This window comes from Ornithorhynchus anatinus, chromosome 11, assembly GCF_004115215.2.
Source record: "Ornithorhynchus anatinus isolate Pmale09 chromosome 11, mOrnAna1.pri.v4, whole genome shotgun sequence".
NCBI classification, from domain to species: domain Eukaryota; kingdom Metazoa; phylum Chordata; class Mammalia; order Monotremata; family Ornithorhynchidae; genus Ornithorhynchus; species Ornithorhynchus anatinus.
The window spans coordinates 15,574,455-15,599,087 of NC_041738.1; the positions used below are offsets into that span (position 1 = coordinate 15,574,455).

The 24,633-nt window shown below is 65.8% G+C and overlaps 3 protein-coding genes across 3 annotated transcripts; all 3 read left to right on the top strand.

The window, feature by feature from the left end:
• The first annotated feature begins 7,604 nt into the window (after window positions 1-7,604).
• Window positions 7,605-9,521, top strand: RAMP2 (receptor activity modifying protein 2). Its single transcript, XM_029075537.2, has 4 exons — window positions 7,605-7,792; window positions 8,280-8,348; window positions 8,831-8,936; window positions 9,046-9,521. The coding sequence occupies exons 1-4, from the start codon at window positions 7,687-7,689 to the stop codon at window positions 9,299-9,301; spliced, it is 537 nt and encodes a 178-aa protein (XP_028931370.1). The 5' UTR covers window positions 7,605-7,686; the 3' UTR covers window positions 9,302-9,521.
• Window positions 9,522-12,383: 2,862 nt separating this feature from the next.
• VPS25 (vacuolar protein sorting 25 homolog) lies at window positions 12,384-15,781 on the top strand. The gene is made up of 6 exons (XM_029074440.1): window positions 12,384-12,471; window positions 12,591-12,736; window positions 13,339-13,392; window positions 13,592-13,680; window positions 14,317-14,392; window positions 15,394-15,781. Exons 1-6 carry the CDS (start codon window positions 12,419-12,421, stop codon window positions 15,504-15,506), a joined length of 531 nt encoding a protein of 176 aa, XP_028930273.1. The 5' UTR covers window positions 12,384-12,418; the 3' UTR covers window positions 15,507-15,781.
• Window positions 15,782-16,963: 1,182 nt separating this feature from the next.
• Window positions 16,964-24,315, top strand: WNK4 (WNK lysine deficient protein kinase 4; the record flags this gene model as incomplete). Its single annotated transcript, XM_029075280.2, has 19 exons — window positions 16,964-17,365; window positions 18,090-18,262; window positions 18,469-18,689; window positions 18,907-19,064; window positions 19,792-19,880; window positions 19,977-20,196; window positions 20,402-20,660; window positions 20,786-20,907; window positions 20,993-21,051; window positions 21,173-21,287; window positions 21,562-21,678; window positions 21,867-22,013; window positions 22,097-22,151; window positions 22,306-22,928; window positions 23,018-23,078; window positions 23,166-23,625; window positions 23,717-23,916; window positions 24,082-24,179; window positions 24,272-24,315. Coding segments are annotated over 19 exons (3,582 nt in total), but the record flags the coding sequence as incomplete, so codon positions are not given.
• Between the last annotated feature and the right edge of the window lie 318 nt (window positions 24,316-24,633).

Below are 24,633 nucleotides of genomic sequence, written 5' to 3' on the forward strand. Positions count from 1 at the left end.
TCCTCCTCCTTCCTCGTCGTCGTGGTGGGGGTGGGGGTGGTGGTCGGGCCGCCGCCGCCGCCGCCACCGCCTCCGCCTCCGCCGCTCCTGCCGCCGCCGCCTCCGCCCCCCTGCGGCTGCGCACGGCGCTGCCCCTGCCCTGCCCTGGCCCGGCCCGGCCTGCCGCGCTTGCGCAGTTCGGGCGCGCTCGGGCGCCACCCTCTGGCCGCCAGGCGCAGGTGGAGCGCCCCGGCCGCCCGGCCCCCGGCGCTCTAATAATAATAACAATAATCGTGTCGGTATTTGTTAAGCGCTTACTATGTGCAGAGCACTGTGCTAAGCGCTGGGGGAGATGCAGGATGATCAGGTTGTCCCACGTGGGGATCACAGTTTTAATCCCCATTTTACAGATGAGGGAACTGAGGCCCAGACTCGCCCACAGTCACACAGCTGACAGGTGGCAGAGCAGGGATTCGAACCCCTGACCTCTGCCTCCATAGCCCGTGCTCTTTAGCACCTTCGGCCCCGAGACGGACCCAACCGGTGCCCGGGCCCCGGGGGCTTCAAACTAACACGGGGGTCGGGAAGATCCTGACACTCTCCTTCGCTCTGTCTAGAAATACCGTTACCGCTAATGTACTAATAGCATTTGTTAAACGCGTACTATGTGCCAAGCGCTGTTCTAAGCGCTGGGGGCGTTACACGGTGATCAGGTTGTCCCACGTGGGGCTCACAGGCTTCATCCCCATTTTCCAGATGAGGGAACTGAGGAACACGGAAGTGAAGTGACTTGTCCCCAGTCACACAGCTGACAAGTGGCGGAGCCGGGATTAGAACCCATGACCTCTGACTCCCAAGCCCGGGCTCTTTCCACTGAGCCACGCTGCTTCTGCTTCTTTTATCTACCCCAGTGCTTGGCACACAGTAAGTGCTTAACAGATACCATCAATATTATTACTAGTACTAGGTGTACACACACCGGACACACACCCCACATACACACCTGGCCTTTCCCACCATTATTAGACTGCGACCTAGTGGTCTTTTGGCTCGGAAATGAGGCGACTCATTTGGGCGAGCACAGTCTCCAGTTGGCCCAAGCAGGAGTTCCTGGCAGAACCCCCGTTCCTTGCCCCTCTCCACCGGTGAGAGACCCCCAAGCACAGCCTGAATTCAGAGTCACAGTCCTTGGTCTGTCTTGAGCGCTTACTGTGTGCACAGCACTGTTACTAAGCTCTTGGGAGAGGATCATAGAGTTGAGAGGCCTGAACCCTGCCCTCGAGGAACTTCCAGTCTATAGCGGACAGTCACCCCCAGCCACGCCATGACCTCCTTCTGTGCTACACCCCATTCCGCCCCGTTTACACAGTCAGTCATATTTAGTCAGTCTGTGTGCTGAGCACTGTACTAAGCGCTTGGGAGAGTACAATAAACAGACCCATTCCCTGCCCACAAAGAGCTTACAGTCTAGAGGGGGAGACGGACCCCTCTCCCCCTGACAGCGGGAGCCGCTCGCTTGTCCCGGTCCGCCGAACCCCAGCCCCCCTCCCGGGGGGCCCGGATGGGTTCCCGGGGCGCCTTCCGAAGTGGGGAAGGGGACCGGGCCCCACCGGCGCCTGGGAGCGTTGTCCCCAGCCGAGCACTTGTGCGACGCTCCTGGGGTCGCCCGAAGCCCCCCTCCACACACACACACACACACACACACACACACACACACGACACGGCTGTCCCGGCTCAGCCAGCAGGGCAGGGGACAGGGAGGGGCAGGGCCCCGTCCATCAGCGCTTAGAACAGTTCTTGGCCCATAGTCACAGCTTACCAAGCACCATGAATATTACATTATGAGAGGGACGGGTGGTCGCGGCGGGCGGGGGTGGGTCAGTGGAGGCCGCCGGCTCGGCGGCGGGGAAAGTTCCCTGGTCGGGGATCTCCGGGTGAGTTTCCCCCGCCCTAAGGCAGGGAGAGACTGGAATCCATTCCTTCATTCAATCGTATTTATTGAGCGCTTACTGCGTGCGGAGCACTGTACTGAGTGCTTGGAAAACACAAGTCAGCAACAAATAGAGACAATCCCTGCCCGCGACGGGCTCACAGTCTAGAAAGGGGGAGACAGACATCAAAACAAGTAAACAGGCATCAGTAGCATCATCATAAATACATAAAATCGAAGATATATATACACACCATTAATAAAAATAAATAGAATGATAATTACAGATACATATATACACAAGTGATGTGGGGCGGGGAGGGGGTAGAGCAAAGGCAGCGAGTCGGCGGGATGGGGGGAAGCAGATGGAAAGGGGGGCTTAGTCTGGGCTGGAATACATTCATTCAACCTTGGGTCTGGGGCTTCGGGGGGCCTTGGAGCCAGGGCTTTAGGGCTCCTGCCGGCCCCTCGCTCTCTTCGGCTGGGAGAGGAGGGGACTCCCGGGCCCTGTGGGAGAAGCCCCCTGGCCATGTCTCGATCTGGGAGCATCGGCCGTCCGAGCCCATCTTGGGGCCCGCCTACTGTACTGAGCACTTAGGAGAGTACAATATACCAATAAACAGACACATTCCCTGCCCACAATGAGCTCCATTCAGATTACCTTTTATAATAATAATCATAATGATGGTATGTGTTAAGCGCTTACTATGTGCCAAGCACTGTTCTAAGCGCTGGGGTAGACACAAGGTAATCAGGTTGTCCCACCTAGGGCTCCCAGTCTTCATCCCTATTTTACAGATGAAGTAAGTGAGGCACAGAGAAGTTAAGTGACTTGCTCGAGGTCACCCAGCTGACAAGTGGCGGAGCCGGGATTAGAACCCATGACCTTCGGCGGGCGTTGGCCGGGAACCAGGGGAGCCCGCGGAAGGCCGGGGATGCGAACCGCCCGGCTGTGGCCTGAGGGCAGAGTCCCGTGTCCGAGCCGGGAATCCCGGGGGTCCTGAGGCCCCCGCCGGCGACCCCGGCCTGGAGAAATGCAGCCGGGCCCGGGGCTGCGGGAGGACGGGGTGGGGGGGCTGGCACCGGCTCCCGACAAATTGTGGGGGTGTGCGGGGCTCAGCGGGGAGGTCCCCGAGCGGACAGCCAACTCCAAGTCCTTCAGGATCCCAACACCCCGGCGGCGGCCAGGCCCGTGCTGGTGGTCGGTCGGGGGGCGGGGGGCGAGGTGGGGGAGGAGGTGCCCACGGGCCTCAAGCTGGGGCCCGCGGGATCCGTCCCTGCAAATAATGACTCTCCCCACCCCTTCAAAGCCTGGCTGAGTGGAAAGAGCCCGGACTTGGAAGTCAGAGGTCTAAGGGTTCGAATCCTGGCTCTGCCACTTGTCAGCTGTGTGACTGTGGGCAAGTCACTTCACTTCTCCGTGCCTCAGTTACCTCATCTGTAAAATGGGGATGAAGACTGTGAGCCCCACGTGGGACAACCTGATTCCCCTTGTCTACCCCAGCGCTTAGAACAGTGCTCGACACATAGTAAGCGCTTAACAAATACCAACATTATTACTTCACTTGCCTCAGTTACCTCATCTGTAAAATAGGGGTTAAGACTGTGAGCCTCACAGGGGACAACCTGATTACCCTGTATCTACCCCAGGGCTTAGAACAGTGCTCTGCACATAGTAAGCGCTTAACAAATATTAACATTATTATTGCCCCTTGTCAGCTGGGTGACTGTGGGCAGGTCACTTAATTTCTCTGTGCCTTAGTTCCCTCAAGCAGCGTGGCTCAGTGGAAAGAGCCCGGGCTTGGGAGTCAGAGGACCTGGGTTCGAATCCCGACTCTGCCACTTGTCATCTGTGTGACTGTGGGCAAGTCACTTAACTTCTCTGTGCTTCAGTTCCCTCATCTGGAAAATGGGGATTAACTGTGAGCCTCACGTGGGACAACATGATTACCCTCTATCTACCCCAGCGCTTAGAACAGTGCTCTGCACATAGTGAGCGCTTAACACATACCAACATTATTATTAAAATGAGGATTAAGACTGTGAGCCTCACGTGGGACAATTTGATTACCCTGTATCTACCTCAGCGCTTAGAACAGTGCTCTGCACATAGTAAACGCTTAACAAATACCAACATTATTATTATTATTATTATTATTATTATTATTAAGGACGCACCTCCTCCAAGAGGCCTTCCCAGTCTAAGCCCCTCCTTTCTTCACCTCCCACTCCCTTCTTCGTCGCCCTGACTTGCTCCCTTTGTTCTTCCCCCCTCCCAGCTCCACAACAGGTATGTATAGATCAGAAGCAGAGTGGCTTACTGGTTAGAGCACGGGACTGGGAGTCAGAAGGTCATGGGCTCTAATCCCGATTCTGCCACATGTCTGCTGTGTGACCTCGGGCGAGTCATTTCACTTCCCTCGGCTTCAGTTCCCTCTGTAAAATGGGAATTGAGACTGTGAGCCCTATGCGGGAAAGGGACTGTGTCCAACCTGACTAGCTTGGATCTACCCCAGCGCTGAGAACAGTGCTCGGCACATAGTAAGCACTTAAGTACCTCAGTTAGTATTTATTAAGTATAAGTACCTGTCTCCCCCCGCCTCTAGACTGTAAGCTCGGTGTGGGCAGGGAATGTGTCGGTTTATTCTTCCAAGCGCTTAGTACAGTGCTCTGCACACAGTGAGCGCTCAATAAATAGGATTGAATGAAGAAAATGAATGAATGGGTGAAGTGAAGAACGTTGGGCGGGGGGTCGGCGCTCTTGAGGGGCTCTTGCCCACCCCACTCCCATCCTCCCGGACGCGTTCGCGGGCGGGTATCACGCCTCCCCGAGAATGGCGGCCGGACGAGGCCGAAGGTGTCCAGTCCCCGGGCAGACCAAGGGGTTCCGGAGAGGAGAAAGGCTGTCTTAAGGTCGCTGGGCCCCGTCCCCACCCCCTCCCCGCCCCGCCCTTAGACGGCAGAGGGCCACCAGGGCTCCCAGGGGTTTTGCACAACGAGCCAGAGCCTCCCCGACCCGCGTCATCGCCCGGCCCGGCCCCGGTGCCGGCCCGGGGGTCAGCTCCGGTCCCGGCCGAGGGTCAGCCCCGACAGCCGCGCCGGGAGAGACCGTCCCCGGCGAGAGGGTGGTCGGGGAGCCGGGCCTGGGGGCGGGACCCGACTGGACTGGACAGCGGCAGCGGCTCCAGCGGGGCGGCCCGGAGGCTTCGGGGGGTCCAGCAGGAGAAGGGGCCCGATCCGGGGCTCGAACGCTGGTCCGGATCCCGCTCCCCAGCCCCCAGTGCCCCCCTGGCTGGCGCCCGCCTGATAACCCCTAACCTTTGCTCCGAGTCTTAAGACTGTGAGCCCATTGTTGGGCAGGGATCGTGTCTATCTGTTGCCGAATTGTACACTTCAAGCGCTTAGTACAGTGCTCTGCACATAGGAAGCGCTCAATAAATACGATGGAATGAAGGAATGAAGGAATGAATGAATAAATGGTAACCCTCGGGCCTGGTAGCCCTGGCCCCGGGGCTTTGGGAGGAAGCACAGACCCAGAGGGGCAGGAAAGGGGAGGTTCCTCTCTGGCCCCGGGTCGCCTCTCCCGCCCTCCGCCCTCTGCTCTCCCCCTGACCCTCAGCCCGAGCCGGTGCCCCGCACCCCCCGCCCTTTTGCCCTCCTTAACCACGCCATGGCCCAGAAGGCCGGGAAAACAGCTCCACCCGCCCGCCCAACCGCCCAGTTCCCCTCGGGCCGCTTGCTAGAAACTACCCCAAGACCGCTGCATGGGGAAGGAGCCTTGGCGGTTTAGAGTCAATCCCTACATTCATTCATTCAATCGGATTGATTGAGCGCTTACTGTGCGCAGAGCGCTGTACTAAGCGCTTGGAAAGTAAAATCCAGCAAATAAGAGAGACAATCCCTGCCCAAAAGGGGCTCACAGTCTAGAGGACTCCTAAGTTAGGAGGGGCAGGGGGCAGGGGGCAGGGGGCAGGGGGCAGGGGGCAGGGGGTAGGGGGCAGGGGGCAGGCTCCCTCCCTCCAGGAGGGAGCCGGCGAATAGGGCCGAGCTCCAGGGTGCCCTCTCCGGCTGCTCCCTCTGCCAGCCCCGGCTCCCGGCTGACCCTGACGCCTCATGTCGGCTCCACCCTCCGCGCTGCCCAGCGGCTCTGGCCAGCTGTCCCTCTGCCCCGAACCAGCGTGACCCTTCCCGCGGGCGGCGGGAGGCGGGAGGGGCCGCTTTACGGGCCCGGGTTCTGCCGCATGACTCAACCTCTGGCCCCGGCCTCGGGTTGCTGGCGCTCCCGAGCCTCCGGCCCCACTCAGACCCTCGCGGGGTCACTGGCCGAGGCGTGAGGAGGGCAGGGTGGACGGGCTGCCGGCGGGCAGGGCGGACCTCCCTCCCTCCCTTCCCCCCGAGTGGATTGATTGCTGATCCACAAGCAGCATGACTAAGGGCTGGTGGCCCCCGGCCGGGAGAAGCCCCCGGGCTAGCTTAGCAGGAGAGGGGCAGGTCGGTTCCCAGGCAGAGAGACCCCGGGGAACCCGGAGAGGCTCAGGTGCCCTGGGAGTCCTGGGAATCCACCCCACAAAGCCCCCTGCCCGCCACTGGGTGGATTATAGCCTGTCTCCAGTTCTCCCTCATCCCCCGACCCCAACCTCCCGGCGACCGGCTCTGCAAATTAGCCAGGGCCTGACCTCTCTCCAATTCTGAGGTCCTTCAGAGAGTTCGGGGGGGTCCTCCTTAGAGTGGGGTAAAGACCCTCTCCCAAAGCCCCACACCTCCAGCCCCATGCCCCCTACCCTGACAGATCCTCTTGGCCTCCTTGAATGTCGAGGTCAGTCTCTTTAGGAATAGGTCAATGAGACACTCCCCGCCCCCCGACCGCTCTTCCTCTTTCCCTTTCCCTGCCGTGCTTCTCCTTCTGCTTCTCCTCTTCTTCCCTGTCCCATCTCCATCCCAACCCCTCCCTTGTTCTGAAGCAATGCTCATTCTGGCCAGTGGGTCAGTGTCGCGGTCAGTGACTAAAAACTGGCCTCCAACCTTTCCCTGCTGGGGGTCGCCCTCCCCCCAAGCTCCAGGGTGACGCTCTAAACCCCGAAGTGCCCCCTGACCACTGGACTGGTGGTCGCATCGTCACCCCAGGTCGGGCCGGCCGGGCCCCGGTTAAGGTTCCCGCGGATCCGTTCGGTCACTGCTTCCCTCCCTCCCCCGACCCGACCCGCTCTTCCCGCCAACGCCGGGGCCCTGACCTGGAGGGCCGGGAGGGCCGGGGTCTCGGGGCGGACGTGGGGGGCGCCGGGCCTACCCTCCCGCTGGCCCGGCCCGGCCGGGGCTGACATCAACGGGTGTTGTCCCTGGAAGAGGACATGCTGAGCCGCCTGGCCCGGGCCCCGCTCCAGACGGGAGGGTGGGGGGGGGGCCCTCAGCGGGAAACCGGGAAGCTCTCCGCAGGTCCGGACCCACCGGGAAGCGCGGAAGGAGGGAGGGGGGGAGGTCCGAGGGTCCGGTAGGAGCCCCCGGCGCCCCAGGGACCCCGACCGGGGAAGGACCCAGCGACCTGCCACCCGCTCCCAAAGACCCCGAGAGGTCCCGGCGAGGACAGCCCGCCCCTCGCCCATTCCCCCACCCCTCGCCCGTTCCCCCACCCCCCACCCCCCGCCGCCCCCGCCCCCCACGGGGCCGCTCCAGACCAGCGGAGGAAACGGCGCCGCTTCCTGAGGCTCCGGCCCGGATAAAGGCGGTTTCCTCGCCCGCCCGGCCCCGCCGCCGTCTCTGCCGGTGCCACTTGCCACACCATGGCTCCGGGCTGGACGGAGCGCGACGGCTCGGCACTCTCGGCGGGCCCGCCCCGGCCCCGGTTCGGCCCCCGGCCCCTGCTCCTGCTCCCGCTCCTGCTCTGGGGTGAGTGCCTCGTCCCGGCCAGGGAGGGAAAAGCCCCGACTGGGGGCCGGGCCGCCTTCCGGGGGGTCCCGGCGGGGGGCGGCGGGGGCCGGAGGGCCGGAGGGCCGGAGGGCCGCGGGACCCCGGGGCGGGAGTTGGGGGGCGCCGCCAGCGGAGCTCCAGAGGGACGGGACGCAGCCCTCGGGGGACGCGACGGCCGCGGGCCACCGGCCGCCGCCACTTCGCCGTGGCAGGACCACGGCCAGGGCCCGGGGCCTCTTGCTTCTGCTGGGACGCCCCCTCCTCCTGGGGCCCCCGCCCCCTCTCCCGGGGTCACTCATCAGAGCCAAAGGACCGGGCGGTGGAGGGGCTGCCGGGCTGCTGCCCCAGGCAGGGGGTGACCCTCGCTTCCCGCAGCCCCTTTGTGCGCCCCGGGACGAGGGGCTCCTAAGCCCCCCGGGCCGCCCCCCGACCCGACTCAGTCTCTCCCCACCGGCCGCCCCCGCAGCCCTGCAGCCCGACGGCGCCCGCGCCCAGACGAACGCCACGGCCGTCACCTTCCACCCCACCGACAGGGGTGAGTGTTAACCGCGGGCCGGGCCGTCCCCCCACCCGGCCCCAGCCTTCTCCCGGCTAGGAGAGCCTCGACCCGGGCAACCTCCCTCCCCAACCACTCCGTTCCAACGTATCGATCCTGCACCGTTCCGCCAGCTCATTGGTTGCCACAGGCCAGCTTCTTCGCTGGCTAGTAGAGCTCCGCCAGCCCTCTCCCCCCACCCCCGGACACACACCCCCACACCCCAACCCCCTCCCCCATCCCGTTATTTCCTCATCATTCTGTCCCCACTCTTTGGCCAGCATAACCCCGACCGCTTATTGACTCCTCTAAGCGCTAAGTAACCCCCCCTCATCGGCCACCCCTTGTGACCCCTCTGCCCCCCAGCCCCGCCGCAGAGCAGCCCCGCCCCAGAGCAGCCCCGCCTTGGGGCTCTTCCCCTCCCGTCCCTCCAGCGGGGTCGGTGGCTCAGGGCAGAGGGATGGACAGTGGTCTTCCCGCAGTGCCGGCTAATTACAGCTCCCGGGCCTACTCCTGCTGGAGTCAGTACGAAAACCGCATGGTCAACATCCACAGGCAGGACCGGTGCCTCTGGGACGTCATCAGCTGGTAACGGGACGGGGAGGTGGGTCTGGGGGCGGCGCTCCGGGCCTAAAGAGTCTGTCCGCGGGGCCGCCCGCCCCGCCGCTCAGCCCTCTCCGCCTCCTCCCCCCCTCAGGCCCTACAGCGAGCTGCAGAACTGCCTGGAGCAGGGGGCCGAGGAGAGGCAGCTGGGCTACCCCAACCCCTTGGCCGAGGAAATCATCCTCCAAAGCCACTTCACCTACTTCGCCAACTGCTCGCTGGTGGGTCCCGCCTTCGGCGACCCCCCCGAGGACGTGCTCCTGGCCATGATCATCGCCCCCATCTGTCTCATCCCCTTCCTCGTTACCCTGGTCGTGTGGCGCAGCAAGGACGGCGAGACCCAAGCCTAGCGTGGACCCTCACCTCCCGACTCTTCCCTCTCCACCCCGGATCTCCAACCCCAGCCGTCGGGAGGCGGCTCGGAGGGGCGGGACCGGGGGCTCTGTACCGGGGAAGGGTGGGGTCCCGCCGGGGTCCCGCCCCTCGCCCCCTGCCCCTGTTGTTCGGAGGAAAGTAGCCTCTGGGCTGCAGAGTGTCGGAGCCCTCGCAATAAAAGTCTCCCTGCCGGCCGCCCCGTCGGGGCCATGTGTTTCTTCGCTCCCAAGCTCCGCTACGGACGGTCTCCGCCCCCCGGGTGCCCTCTCCCCCTCCCCAGCAGTGGAGAGAAGCGACTGGGCCTCCACTTTTCCTTCTCCCTCGGGCGGGGTCTTTCCTGTCGCTGCCCCGGGCTCCCCAGCGCCAGGAAACAGCCAGGAAGCGACTCCCATCCGGACCGAGGTTGGGGCGGGCGGAGGCTGGGAGAGATGGAACAGAGCGGGGCGGGGAGTCGGCGGCGGCCGTTTCCGAAAAGAGGAAGGCGCCCCCACAATGCGGAGGGGGGGGGGGGTCCCACGGCGGCTCCCCTCCCCTTCCCCCAGTTCGCCCCCGAGGGCCCCCCAGACACACAGCGAGAAATAGAGCAGGGCCGGCCGCGACTTGGGGAAAGAGGGGCGACGGGGTTGGGGGCTTCCTATCCGAAGAGAAGAAGAGAAGCAGCGTGGACTTGGGAGTTAGAGGACGTGGGTTCTAATCCTGTGTCCCCCCCAAAGCCCCTTCTGTGCCTCAGAATGGGGATTAAGACTGCGAGCCCCAAGTGGGACAACCTGAGTACCTTGTTTCTACCCCAGCGCTTAGGACAGTACTGGGTTTATAGTGAGCGCGCTTAACAAACACCATAATTATTATCATTATTATTCAAACTCCGGGCCCGCCCCGGACACCCGGCGAGGCGCAGCCCGGCCGGACGCTGAACCTTGGTGGCGGTCCCGGGTACCGACGGGCAAGGGCGACCCTGCCCGAGGAAGTCCCGCTCAGAGCCCCGTAGCTCCCCCGGGCCGGGTCACACCTGGCCCGCGGCTCCCCGGCACACAGGTCCGCTCCTCCGCCCCCCCGGACCCGCCCCAGACCGAGTCACACCTGCTGCCCCCTGCCCGGGATACCTGCTCACTCGGGGCCGGGCCACAAACGTTCACTGACCCCTGGCGCGCAACCAGGGCCGGGGGCTCCATCTTGCGCCCGGGCCCTCTTTGCCTCCGACTTGTCTGGAGGACCCTCCGCCTCCGTCTTGCCCGGTGGATCCCTCTGCTTCCCAGTTGTCCGGCGGACCCCTCTTCCTCCCACTTGTCCGACGCCCCCCGCCTCCCATTGAACAACGGCCTCCCCACCTCCGAATTGTCCGACGGCCTCTCCTTCCCCCGACTGGTAATAATAATAATAATGATGTTGGAATTTGTTAAGCCCTTACTTTGTGCCGAACACTGTTCTAAGCGCTGGGGTAGATAGAGGGTGATCAGGTTGTCCCACGTGAGGCTCCCAGTCTTCACCCCCATTTTACAGATGAGGTAACTGAGGCACCGAGAAGTGAAGTGACTTGCCCAAAGTCACACAACGGACAGGTGGCAGAGCCGGGATTAGAACCCATGACCTCTGACTCCTGAGCCCGGGCTCTTTAATAATAATGTTGGTATTTGTTAAGCACTTATTATGGACCGAGCACAGTTCTAAGCGCTGGGGGAGATACAAGGTCATGAGGTGGTCCTCCGTGGGGCTCACAGTCTTCATCCACCATTTTACAGAGGAGGGAACTGAGGCACACTATGTGCCGAGCACTGTTGTAAGCGGTGGGGGAGATACAAGGTCATGAGGTGGTCCCCCGTGGGGCTCCCAGTCTTCATTCCCACTTTACAGATGAGGTAACTGAGGCACCAAGAAGTGAAGTGACTTGCCTAAAGTCATACAGCCGACAGGTGGTGGAGCGGAGATTAGAACCCATGACCTCTGACTCCGGAGCCCCGGCTCTTTAATAATAATATTGGTATTTGTTAAGCACTTACTATGGGCAGAGCACTGTTCTAAGCACTGGGGGAGATACAAGGTGATGAGGTTGTCCCCCGTGGGGCTCACAGTCTACATCCACCATTTTCCAGAGGAGGGAACTGAGGCACACTATGTGCCGAGCACTGTTGTAAGCGCTGGGGGAGATGCAAGGTCATGAGGTGGTCCCCCGTGGGGCTCACAGTCTTCATCCACCATATTACAGAGGAGGGAACTGAGGCACACTACGTGCCGAGCACTGTTGTAAGCGCTGGGGGAGATGCAAGGTCATGAGGTGGTCCCCCGTGGGGCTCACAGTCTTCATCCACCATATTACAGAGGAGGGAACTGAGGCACACTACGTGCCGAGCACTGTTGTAAGCGCGGGGGGAGATGCAAGGTCATGAGGTGGTCCCCCGTGGGGCTCACAGTCTTCATCCCCATTTTCCAGAGGAGGGAACTGAGGCACACTACGTGCCGCGCACTGTTGTAAGCGCGGGGGGAGATGCAAGGTCATGAGGTGGTCCCCCGTGGGGCTCACAGTCTTCATCCCCATTTTCCAGAGGAGGGAACTGAGGCACACTACGTGCCGCGCACTGTTGTAAGCGCGGGGGGAGATGCAAGGTCATGAGGTGGCCCCCCGTGGGGCTCACAGTCTTCATCCACCATATTCCAGAGGAGGGAACTGAGGCACACTACGTGCCGAGCACTGTTGTAAGTGGTGGGGGAGATATAAGGTGATGAGGTGGTCCGCCGTGGGGCTCACAGTCTTCATCCGCATTTTCCAGAGGAGGGAACTGAGGCCCAGAGAAGTGCAGTCACCCAGCCGCCAAGCGGTGGAGGAGGGATTAGAAGCCACGACCCGGGACTCCCAATCCCGGGGTCTTTCCACTGAGCCACGCTGCTCGTCTCCTTGAGCGACGACCCCCGCGCTGCGGGTCTCCCCCTTGGGCGTCCCCCGCCGCGGCGCGGCCCGGCCCGGCCCGGCCCTCCCTCGCACCCCGGAACGAAAAGAGGGCGGAACGTTTTTTCGGCGGTTGAGGCCGGAAGTTGCGGCGTCGGCGGCGTCGGCGGGCCGAGGTCCGTGCCGGGGCTTCCGCCTTCCCTGCGCGACGATGGCGACGAGTTTCGAGTGGCCGTGGCAGTACCGCTTCCCGCCCTTCTTCACGTGAGACCCGCCACCCCCTCGCCCCTCGGGCCTCCGCGATCGTGGGGAGCTCCCCGTGCCCGCCCGTGCCCCCTGACCCCGCCGGCTGACCCCTGACCCCTGCCCCCCCGCCCCCCCAGGCTGCAGCCCAACATGGATACGCGGCAGAAGCAGCTGGCTGCCTGGTGCTCCCTGGTGCTGTCCTTCTGCCGCCTGCACAAGCAGAGTGCCATGACGGTGATGGAGGCGCAGGACAGCCCCCTCTTCAACAACACCCGGCTGCAGCGTATCCTGCCTGGACGTCCCCCCGCCCCACCCCTCCAGCCCTCCAGCCCTCCAGCCCTCCAGCCCCCGCCCCGGCACCGGGCGCAGCCCCTCGGACCGCCCCTCACCCAACCATCTGCCGGCAGAGGACCGGAGGGTGACACCCAGGTTGACCCCAGGGAGGGACTGGGTGAGCCGAAGTCGGGGACCCCAGGCCAGAGATCACCTTTCATTCATTCATTCAATAGTATTTATTGAGCGCTCACTATGTGCAGAGCACTGTCCTAAGCGCTTGGAATGGACAAATCGGTAACAGATAGAGACAGTCCCTGCCCTTTGACGGGCGCACGGTCTCATCGGGGGAGACGGACAGACAAGAGCAGTAGCAATAAATAGAATCGAGAGCAATAAGTAGAATCAAGAGCAATAAATAGAATCAAGGACCAGTTAGGACCTTTAGGACCGGTTGGGGGAGGCCGGGGCCACGTCGATGCGCCCGGATCCGGTTCAGCTCGGAGCTGGGATGGACGTGGATGATTGGGAGAGCCGGTGGCATCTCGGCCCCGGATCGGCTTTGGACAATCCCCGCCCCCGATCCCCTTGCTTCCCTTAACACCAAGCCAGGGAAGCTGTCCGTGGAGTCCATACAGGTCGTTCTGGAGGAGCTGAGGAAAAAAGGTGTGCCCAGCGTTGCGCCCCCCCCCCCCCCCGACCCCGTGCTCCCCCTACAATGCCCCTGCCCGGGCCCCCCTCCACCAGCCCCTGAACAAAGATCAAAGCAGGGGCTCCGGCATGGATTGAGGATCGGGGAGGTGGGCTGGGATGTGCTTAGGAGAGCCCTTTTCTCCCTGGACCTTCCAACCCCTCTGCTTTCCAGGGAATCTCGAGTGGCTGGACAAGGGCAAGACCAGCTTTCTGGTCCTGTGGCGGCGGCCAGAGGAGTGGGGGAAACTCATCTATCAGTGGGTGAGTGTTGGCAACAGTCTGAGGGGCCCAGCATTCCTGGGCCCCCCTCCTTTCACCCTCCTGACCCCCCCCCCTTGGGTTGGTGAATGCTGAGGGCAGGGGGAGCTATTTGCCAGCAGCTCTGACCACAGAGGGTCAACAAGGAAAGAGCAAAAAAAAAATCCCAGGAGCCACCCCAAGATGCCCTCTCTCCTGGGCATATGATCTATAAAAAGGGGCTTGTGTACCGGGGTTGGGGCAAGGCAAGGCCAAGGCCAGACTCACAGCCTGGCCAGAAACCACAAACTCCTGGGGAGTAGGGGCGGGGCAGTGACAACATGTGGGAGATTCCCCCCCCCCCCCAACTACACACACACACACAGCAGAAACCAGACACCAGGAGCCACCACCCTCTGGAACCCAGAGACGCTCTCCTCCCACACTGGAGGGGCTGCGGTTCGGGTGCGGGGTGGGTGTAAATATAGTTTCTGAGTGACCACTGACCACTGACGGCTCTAGGTCTCCCCTCCACCCCCCACTTGGAGGCCAACCCCATCTACCCAGCAGGCAGGCCCGAGGGATGTTCCGGGGGGCGGCCCGGGAGGGTCCCACTGAGGGCCCTGCGGCCTCCCGTTCCCCTTCACCCTGTATCTCCAGGTGGCAAAGAGCGGCCAGACCAACTCTGTGTTCACCTTGTATGAACTGAGCAGTGGGGACGACACGGAGGACGAGGGTAAGCTCTCCCACGTCCGCTCCTCGGGGCGAGCCCACTCTCTGGGGACCCGTGTCAACCTAGGTTGCCGCAGTCCACCTGTGCACCCCGTGCTCCCTGGTCTTTCCGCCCTGCAGAGACCTCTCCCTGAATCCCGGGGCGGGGGGAGAGGGGAGTCCCCTTCCGTGGAGCGTCTGGCTGCGGTGCCCTGGAGCCCCAGGCGGGCCGCGCCCCCGCTGCAGGTTCCTGCTTGCCACCCCCGCACACGGCCCTTGCAGTTGCCCCATGACTCCAGTGTTGCAACCGGCCGGGCTGGGGGAGCTGTCAGGAGGGGAGCCCCCCCACCTTCCCAGCCTTCTCCCCTTCCCCGAAGCCAGCGTGGCTGTGCGTGTCCTGGCCTGCAGTGAGACCGCCATCACCCCGATGTGCGTGTGCACTCACACACACACACACACACACACATCTTTTTGCTGCGTCGCAGGTTGCCCTACTCTCCCCAGGCAGGTCTGCATTGAGAAGCGGCGTGGCTCAGTGGAACGAGCCCGGGCTTGGGAGTCAGAGGTCGTGGGTTCCAATCCCAGCTCCGCCACTTCTCTGCTGTGTGACTTCGGACAAGTCACTTAACTTCTCTGTGCCTCAGTGACCTCGTCTGTAAAATGGGGATTAAGCCTTTGAGCCCCACGTGGGACAACCCTATTACCTTGTATCTCCCCAGCACTTAGAACAGTGCTTGGCACAAAGTAAGCACTTAACAAATGCCATCATTATTATTATCTTTGCAGCGGGAGAGGCGCCCCTCCAGGACACCTGCCCTCTCCCCTCCTGGGCAGGCTGAGTTGGGGGGCTCCCCATACCAGACAGACCCTCCTCTTCCCCCAGAGTCTTGCAGGAATCTCCCCTGCATCTCACTGTACCCAAGCAGCCTCGGGTGGGGCCCCCGGAGGGTGTGGACTCTCCCTGAGCTTCATCCACCCTCCTCCCCCTGCCGGCCCCTTGGGACCTGCTGACCGTTCCCTCCCTAGAGTTCCACGGACTGGACGAGGCCACGCTGCTGCGGGCACTGCAGGCGCTTCAGCTGGAGCACAAGGCCGAGATCATCACCCTCAACGACGGGCGGGGGGTCAAGTTCTTCTAGGTGTGGGGCTGCCCCTTCACCCCCCGTCGAGAAGTGACCGGCACCCAGAGGGGCCTGGAGCCTGGCCCCATCCGTACCCCGCACAGCCTCTTCTGCGGAGGAGGGGCCGGCCCCCCCCGCACCCGCAAACCTAGGCCTGGGCTGGGACCCGCGGGGATGGGATGTCAGATGTTGCTTGGGCTCTCACTGGGCACTGGTGCCCCTGGGGAGATGCCCGGCTGGGTGGGGCTAGGGCCACCCGGTTCACGTAATTAAAGGAAGAAACTACGCTCCGCTGCCCGGCTGTATGTCCGAGTATGGCCGCGGTGCGATCTGTCTCAGAGCACGAGAGAGTGTCTGTCGGTCTGTCCGCTCACTGGCCTTGGAGATTGGAGGGTGTATGGTGTATGTGTATCTGGGGTGTGTGAGTGCGTGCCTGCCCTCGTCTGCTGCGGGATGGCAGCGTTGGCCCGGGGTGAGCTGACCTATCTTTCCCGAAATAAGGAAGCCACCGGTGGGGAGAGTGGGGCCGGATTGGGAGGATTAACTGGGTCTGGGGCCGACCCCCGCCGACCAGCCGGACTCCAGGCTTCCAGTGGTGTCCCCCGCCTGCCGTTACCTGAGCTGTGGCCCTGTCCCTCCGGAGGCGCCGGGCGTGCCCTCTCCTCCCCGCTACCCCCAGGTTCCCCGGCCCGGCCGCAGAGTCTCAGGGCCCCGCTTTCCCCCGCCACCCCTTGTCGCCTGAACTCGGGGCTGGGAGTTGGGGGGAGGCGGATGTGGACTTTGCTTTATGGAGACTTGGGCAAACAGGGATGCGGCGGCGCAGCAGCCCCAGCCGACCGTGAGGCGCCGTGGGCAGCGGTGTCCCCCCCATTCCCACCCCCATCCCCGGCCCACCCCCACCGCCCTGCTCCGCTCTCTCCCGGGCCCCGGGCCCGCTGTTGGACACCGTGGAGGTCGAGGTGAAGGGGACCTCAGGGCCGCGCGGGGGTCAGTCCTTCCCGCCCCCCCCCCCCGCAGTCCGGCCTGTCCGAGGCGATAGGGAGAGGGGGTGTGGCCCCGTTATCGGAGCCCGGCAGGACGCGGGCCCGGACCTTCCCCGGCCCGGCCGCCCCTCGGCCGGACCGTCCTTCGGAGGGGCTGCGGCCGGCGCCGGGCGGAGAGGGAGGTGGGAGGCTCCGGGTCCGCCCCGCCCGGCTCCGGGGGGTCACGGGGGGGAGGGGGTGGGGCCGCCCGCGGGGGGGCGGGGCTCCGGGGCAGGAGAGCCGGGCACAGGGGCAGCAGCCGCCCGGCCCGCCGAGCCCCCGCACCGATGCTGGCGCCCCCGGAGCCCCCCGACCCCAGGTCCCAGACCGAGGCGGACCTGGCGCTGCGGACCCCCGCCCCTCCCGGGCCCCCCGCTCCTTGCCCCGCTCCCCCCCGGCCCCCTGGGTCCTGGCCCCGACCCCTGCCCCGGTCCCGGCCCCTGTCCCGGCCCCGCTTCCCGCCGAGCTCGCCGCCTGTCCGGGAAGGGGGAGCCCCGGCCGCGGTCCGCCCGCTTCAGTCGCCGCAGCTCCGCGGACCTGGAGCTGCCGAGCGGCCGGACCGAGCCGCCCCCGCCCGCGCCCGCGCCCCCGCCGCCCCCGGGCCCCCCGGCCCCGCCGCCCCGCGCCCGGGGCTCAGCCGCGGGCGGCGGGGGCGGCCCGGACCGGCGGCGGGACGAGCGCGACGAGCGCGACGAGCGGGACGAGCGGGAGGAGACCGAGACGCAGGCGGTGGCCACGTCCCCCGACGGCCGCTTCCTCAAGTTTGACATCGAGATCGGCCGCGGCTCCTTCAAGACGGTCTACCGGGGGCTGGACACCGACACCACCGTGGAGGTGGCCTGGTGTGAGCTGCAGGTGCGGGGCGGCCGGGCCGCGGGACCCCCGCCCCCCGTGGGGCGCTCCCTCCTCCCGGCCCGCACCGACGGGGTCCCCGGGGACGGCTGGGCCCCCGGGCGCCTCAGTTTCCCCTGCCGGGAGGCCGCGTCCCCCTCTCCCCCTCCGGCCCGGGCCCTCGCGGGTCCGGGCCCAGGCGGGCGGAGGTGGAGGGGCGGGGGTGGGGGGTCCCCTCCCCTCGGGCCCTGGCACAGGTCTCACCTCGCTCCCTCCTGCCAACGCCGCGCCCCGGGCTCCGGGCCAGCGGGAGCCCCGGCCAAGGCTCGGGCTGAGCGGGGCGGGAGCGGCGGGGGGACGGGCTCCGCCGAGTCCTCTCCCCCACCCCCGTTACCCTCTCCACCCCCTCGGTCCCCGGCCCCTCCCGGCCGCCGCCCACCGCCCACCGCCCCGGCCCCCGGTCCCCGGTCCCCCGGCCGCTCCGGCCTCCCGGCCGGCGCACAAAGGAGGCATTGAGTTCGGGGCTCCGGCTCGGGCTCCGGCTCCGGGGCCGCATAAAGGCGCCTGTGTCCGTCCGGCCGGGGGCCCGGGGGGCGGCTGGGGGCCGGGACCGGAGCCGGGGCCAGCAGCCAGCAAGCCGGCAGCCAGCAGCCGGGGTGGGGGGCGAGCGGAGGGCGTGGTGGCCCCCGGGCCAGCTCCCCTCCGAGTGAGCCCGTCCCCCCCCGTCCCCCCCGACCGTCCCGCCCAGACCCGCAGGCTGAGCCGAGCCGAGCGGCAGCGCTTCGGGGAGGAGGTGGAGATGCTGAAGGGCCTGCAGCACCCCAACATCGTCCGCTTCTACGACTCCTGGAAATGGGCCGTGCGGGGCCGCGTCTGCACCGTCCTGGTCACCGAGCTCATGACCTCGGGCACGCTCAAGACGTGAGGCCCCAGCCCCCCGACCCCCGGCCCTCCTGGCGGGTTCCCCCTCACCCAGGTGTCCCCCCTGGGTCCCCCAGGTGTCCCCCAGCTCTCCCCGGCCCGGGCACCCCTCTGGGTTCCCCAGGCGTCCCCAGCCCAGCGTGCTCCCCATCCCCGTCGGTCGCCGCCCCCCAGGCCCCTCACCCCGTGCGCCCGTACCCTCCCAGTTACCTGCGTCGCTTCAGGGAGATGAAGCCGCGGCTGCTGCAGCGCTGGAGCCGCCAGATCCTGCGCGGCCTTCAGTTCCTGCACACCCGGGCCCCCCCGATCCTGCACCGCGACCTCAAGTGCGACAACGTCTTCATCACCGGCCCCACCGGTTCCGTCAAGATCGGCGACCTGGGCCTGGCCACGTTGAAACGGGCCTCCTTCGCCAAGAGCGTGATCGGTGGGTGGCCGGGCTCGTCGCGCCCCGCTCCCCCCGCCCCCCTCCAGTCACACGGGGGTCGCCCACCGGGGTCCCCTAGGACCTTGGACCCGTTGCCGGGGAGGTGGAGTCACGGTCGGCCTGGCATCCCCTCGACTTCCACGTGTGCTCCCGAGTTGGGAGGCAGGTGCCCGGCCTGACGCCCCTCCCCTCGGCCCCCCTCCCCGCACACAACCAGGGACCCCGGAGTTCATGGCGCCCGAGATGTACGAAGAGAAGTACGACGAGGCCGTGGACGTGTATGCGTTCGGCATGTGCATGCTGGAGATGGCCACATCCGAGTACCCATACTCCGAGTGCCAGAACGCTGCGCAGATCTACCGCAAGGTCACCTCGGTGAGAACCGGACTCCCAACACGGACCCAGCCTCTCAGCTCACTTCCCTAGCATTTTCGGGCCCCAGAACACTCCCACAGCACCCCAAGACCTTTTAGATCCTCCTACAGTTAATTGTGTTCACTGTGTGCCGAGCACATTACTAAACGCTTAGGAGAGAACCATATAGCAATAAATGGACACATTCCCTTCCCACAGTGAGCTTACGGCCTAGGGGATTACGGCACCCCCGGGACACTTCCCCAGCTCCCCAGAATGCCCCCCTAGACCTCTCCTTCAGCACCCTCAGCCCCCGCAGCCCTCTCGGGCCCCTTGGACCCTCACCCCAATATCCTCAGCCCCCCTGGACTCTCCCGCAAGCACTCTCAGGCCCCCTGGACTTTCCCCCAGCACTCTCAGCCCCCGTCCCCCGGACCCTCCCCCAGCATCCCCAGGCCCCCGGACTCTCCCGCAGCATCATCAGGCCCTCACCTCCCTTCCCCCGCACCCTCGGGTCCCCAGACCTTCCCCCAGAATCTCCGGACTTCCCACCCAACCAGGCCGTGTGTGAAAACGGAACTGTCCATGAGGGCACCCCCTCCACTTCCACCCCTCATTGAGTAGAGCTCCCAGGGAGACCGAGGGACATTTGGAAGGCCCAGGGACGGCTTGGGGGAGAAGGTAAGGAAGCTGGCTGGCTGGCCGGTTCCCAGGCCCAGATCCAGGAGTTACCCCCCTCTCCACCCAGGGCACGAAGCCCAACAGTTTCCACAAGGTGAAGGTGCCACAGCTGAAGGAGATCATCGAGGGCTGCATTCGCACGGACAAGAATGAGAGGTGAGGGACCGGGGTCGGGGGAGGTTCGGGATGCCAGGGGAACCGGTCCAGCCCCGACCCTGGCCGGGTCATGACCCCTGCCTACCGCCCCACCAGGTACACGGTCCAGGCCCTGCTGGCACATGCCTTCTTCCAAGAGGAGCGGGGGGTTCGCGTGGAGTTGGCGGAGGAGGATGACGGGCATAAACCCGGGCTGAAGCTGTGGCTGCGCATGGAGGACGCCCGCCGCAGCGGGGGGCGGCCCCGAGAAAACCGGGCCATCGAGTTCCTGTTCCAGCTGGGGAGGGATGCGGCTGAGGAGGTGGCCCAGGAGATGGTGAGGGGGCCCGGGCACGAGAAGATAGCCTCAGCCCCCAGATCCCAGCCCGGGCCCGGAGTGGCACGTTGGACCCGAAGTGTCCAGGCCCGAGGCCCGGGGCCTGGGGCGAGGGCGGGGGCTGTGGAGTGAAGGCGTGGTCTTTGGGGCAAGGGTGGGACCAGTGGGCATGGTCCAAGTGTTTCGGCCCCTTTCTGCTTCCCAGGTGGCACTGGGCCTGGTGTGTGAGGCCGATTACCAGCCGGTGGTGCGGGCCGTTCGGGAGCGGGTGGCCGCCATCCAGAGGAGGCGGGAGGAGACCCGACAAGCCCGGGAAGTGGCTCAGACCACAGAGATCCCTCCAGCCGGCTCCTCCGCCCCCGTCCCACCCGGCCCGCTCCCCTTGCCCCCCGAGCCCGAGGAACCGGAGGCCGACCAGCACCAACCCTTTCTCTTCCGCCATGCCAGTTACTCATCCAACACCTGTGAGTGACACCCCGCTCCCAAGTCCTAACCCGTGGACTCCTGAGTCAGAGCCTACCCTTTGTCCCTGGCCAGGAGCTTCGGTAGTTTTGGGACTCCCTCCCTGACCTCCCTCTCTCTGCCCCAGCGGACTGTGAAACCGATGGCTACCTGAGCTCCAACGGCTTGACCGAAGCCACTGACCGCTCCCCGCGGCCCTCTGCAGGGGAGCCCCCCAGCCCCACTGACCCTCAGCTCCGCCTACCCACGGTAAGAGGCCCCTGAACTTCCAACTCCAGTTTCCCAGGGGCTTCGACTCTACCTTGTCCCCTATAACCGTCTCCCCATCTTTCAGGGCTTTGCGGTATCCATCCCCCGCTCTGACCTGGTTAGTGACTTCTCAGCTGGGGACAGGTATGGTGGGGCCGGCTCGGGGCGTGGCTTGGAGGCCAGAGGGGTGTGGGGGGGGAGCGGAGGGGGCTCGGCGGGCCCCGGTCCTTCCCTATTCCCTGACCCACTGTTCCCCTCTCCACAGCTATGCCTCAGACGCGGCTTCTGGAATCAGCGATGGAGGCGAGGGGCCGCGGGCCCGGAGACCCCCAGGAAAGAGTCCACGGCGCAGACCTCGTTCCCGGCTGCGGGTCACCAGTGTGAGGAGGGGTTGGGCCCGGGGGGCCTAAGGGGTGGGGGTGGGTACCCTGGAAAGCCTCCCCTCACCCGGAGTGCTGGGGATGAGAAGTTCCCATCGCCGCCTCTTCCCCCCTCCTCGAACTGCGGGATCGGCCCTGAGTTCTCTGGGTGCCCAGGCTGGGCAGGACCCTGGAATTTTGCCCAAGCAGGACAGAGGGGGAGGAGCAGGAGGGTGAAGAAAACCCTCTCCCCCGGGGTCCCCTGGGCACGCAGTGACCCCCTCCGGGGGCCTAGGTCTCAGACCAGAGTGACCGGGTGGTGGAGTGCCAGTTGCAGACCCACAACAGCAAGATGGTGACGTTCCGCTTCGACCTGGATGGAGACAGTCCCGAGGAGATCGCGGCGGCCATGGTGCGGGGCGGGGCCGGGCCGGGGAGGCCATGTGCTGGGGGCCAGGGAAGGGACGGGGAGGCGATGGACCGGGGACCAGGGAGGGAAGGAGAGTGACGTGAGGGTGGTGGTGGGCCCGGGGCCGGGGAGGGGAGAGGGAGGCGTTGGGTCGGGGGGCCCAGGCCACAAGCCCTCAACCCCCGTGCCAGGTGTACAATGAGTTCATCCTGCCCTCGGAGCGGGGGGGTTTCTTGGGCCGAATCCGGGAGATCATCCAGCGCGTGGAGACCTTGCTGCGGCGGGAGCAGAGCCCCGGGGAGCCAGACGGAGAGACCCCCGGCCCAGCTGGCCCCCAGGTTAGAACCCGCCACTCCTCCCCTCCGTGTTCCTGACCCCGTGACCCCCCGACCCCCTGACCCCCTGTCCTGTTTTTCCTTAGCAGGAGGACCCATCTCCTCCCAGCATCTCCAGTTCCCCGATTCCCCCACTCATAGGTATGTACGCCAACCTGACTCTCGCTGACTCTTGCCCCCAACTCCAAGGGCTGCTGGGAGGGTGCGACCCCCCCGGATGATCTGGGGAGACAGTGGGGGTGGAGGTCAGAAGCTGAATCTCTCTTCCTCCTCTCCCCTCCCCATCATCCGGCAGAGGCCCAGAGCACCCCCACGCTGGATCCTCGGGATTGGCCGTCCTTGCCTGGGCCCACAAGCCCCAGCAGCCCCACTGACCCCCTCACTCCCAGTGGGCAACCCGTGTTCCTGCTGCCCTCCCCGACAGGGACCTCCTTTCCCCTCCGCTCCCCACCCTTCTCCCCAGGCTTCGCCCCTTTCTCCCCAGGCCTCACCCGCTTCTCCTCAGACTCCACCCCCTTCTCTGATTCCCTTTCTCCTAGCTCCGACCCCTTTTCTCCGTGCTCCACCCCCTTCTCCCCCAACTCCAGCCCGTTCTCTCCCACGGTGGCCCCTCTGTCCCCCAGCCCCCCTCCCTTCCCTCCTACAACCCCTCCAGCCCCCCAGCCTGCGCCCCAACTGCTGCCTGCTCCGCCGCCCCCGCACCCCGCCCCCCTGCTCTCCCTGGCTGGTGCCTTCTCTCTGGCTGTGATGACTGTGGCCCACTCCCTACTGACCCCTTCCCCCGGAGTCCTCCCCCGCCCCCATCAGGTCCAGCTCAGCCCCCTTCCCCAGGCCCAGGGTCCCCCGCCCAGTCCTCCAGCCCCCTCTCTGTCTGCCCTGGAGAACGCCGAGCCCCCGGTAACGGGGCAGGAGATCGGGGTGAGTCAGGGTCGGGGGGCCAGGGCTAGGATGGAGGGGTGGGGGTGGCCCGGGCTGCGGGCCCATCCTCTGCCCCACCCCCTCTGCAGACTGGGCCCCGTCCTGCCTGGCCCCAGGGAGCTGAGGCCCGCCTGTGGCCCATCTCTGAAGGTGAGACCTTTGACCTGAGCCCAATTCCTCCCTGACTCCACCTCGCTGGTCTGACCCCCGCCTCTCTCATCCCACCCCCACCCCAAGAAGGGAAGACCCAGATTGTCGGGCGCTTCCATGTGACCACGTCGAAGGAGCCGGGCCCGGCTCTGGCCCCGGCGCGGCCGCCGTCTCCGGGCCCCGGCCCCCCGAGCCCCCCGAGCCCCCCGAGCCCCCCGAGGCTCCCCTCCCCGCCCCCGGCCCCGGAGAGCTCGGACACGGAGGACAGCATCGGGGGCCCGGGGCCCGGGGAGGCCCTGGCTGAGAGTGACCGGGCCGGGGCCGTGGCGGAAGAGGAGGGAGAGGCGGGGTGCGGGGGTCGCTCCCCGCCCCCCGCGATGGCGGCCACGGCCACGGCCACGGCCACGGCCACGGCGGCGACCCCCCAGCCCAGCCAAGTGTGGATGAGCTGCACGTACAGCAGCAGCCTGTGCCTGAGCAGCGGGGACTCGGACAGCAGCCAGGGGGACGACGACATCTGGGAGGAGCTGCAGACCCTAAGGCAGAAGTGAGGGGCCGGGGCCCGGGGGGCTAGGGGGCCGGGGGGGCCGGAGCCGGTGGCGGCCCCCCAACGCCTGCCGGCCCTCCCACCCCCGCAGGCACCTGTCGGAGGTGGAGGCGCTGCAGCTGGTGCAGAAGAAGGAGATCGAGGAGCTGTACGGGCGGCTGGGGAAGCAGCCCCCGCCGGGCATCGTGGCCCCCGCCGCCATGCTCTCCAGCCGCCACCGCCGCCTCTCCAAGGGCAGCTTCTCCGCCTCCCGCCGCAACAGCCTGCAGCGCCTCGAGCCCCCGCCCCCAGGTGCCCTGCCCCCCGGTTGCCCTCCCTCCTGCCCCCGGGAGCCTGGCTCGGGGTGCGGGCCTGAGCCGGGCCGAGCGGCCTCTTTCTGTGCGGCTCCCGGTCGCGGGGTCACCGGTCACCCACTGCCTGCCCGGCCTGACCCCCCGCCCCTCTCCCCGGCCCCAGGCATCATGCGCAGGAATTCTCTGAGCGGCAGCAGCACCGGCTCCCAGGAGCAGCGGCCCAGCAAGGGGGTCACCTTCGCAGGAGATTTTGGCCGGATGGTGAGCGGGAGGGGGACGGGGGCGGGGCCCGGGCCCGAGGGCGGGGCCCGGGCTCCACGGGGCTATAACTCTTCCTTGCCTCCCCCCTTCAGTGAGCCAGCGGCCGGCCGGCCGGCCGGGCAGCCCGCCCCCCACCCTCAGCGCCGGGGCAGCGGGGCACCTCCCCCCCTCCGCCCGCCCGGACTGCCCCTTAGAGAAGCAGCGCGGCGAAGTGGAAAGACCCCGGGCGGGGGAGTCAGAGGACGCGGGTTCTTGTCAGACGCGTGACCTTGAGCAAGCCCCGCCACTTCGCTGCGCCTCAGTGACCTCATCTGTAAAATGGGATTGAAGAGTGTGAGCTCCACGTGGGACAATCTGATTACCTTGTATCAACCCCAGCGCTTAGAACAGTACTTGGCACCTAGTAGGCGCTTAACAAATACCATGATGATGATTATTATTAGCCCCAGCCCAG

What these genes read in the sequence shown, in the direction of transcription:
- RAMP2 (XM_029075537.2), top strand. Translation starts at nt 7,687, where the DNA reads ATGGCTCCGGGCTGGACGGAGCGCGACGGCTCGGCACTCTCGGCGGGC. An exon ending in GCTCCCGCTCCTGCTCTGGG is followed by an intron (nt 7,793 to 8,279) that starts GTGAGTGCCTCG and finishes CCGCCCCCGCAG; the next exon opens with CCCTGCAGCCCGACGGCGCC. An exon ending in CTCTGGGACGTCATCAGCTG is followed by an intron (nt 8,937 to 9,045) that starts GTAACGGGACGG and finishes TCCCCCCCTCAG; the next exon opens with GCCCTACAGCGAGCTGCAGA.
- VPS25 (XM_029074440.1), top strand. Translation starts at nt 12,419, where the DNA reads ATGGCGACGAGTTTCGAGTGGCCGTGGCAGTACCGCTTCCCGCCCTTC. An exon ending in GGAGGAGCTGAGGAAAAAAG is followed by an intron (nt 13,393 to 13,591) that starts GTGTGCCCAGCG and finishes TCTGCTTTCCAG; the next exon opens with GGAATCTCGAGTGGCTGGAC. An exon ending in GGACGACACGGAGGACGAGG is followed by an intron (nt 14,393 to 15,393) that starts GTAAGCTCTCCC and finishes TTCCCTCCCTAG; the next exon opens with AGTTCCACGGACTGGACGAG.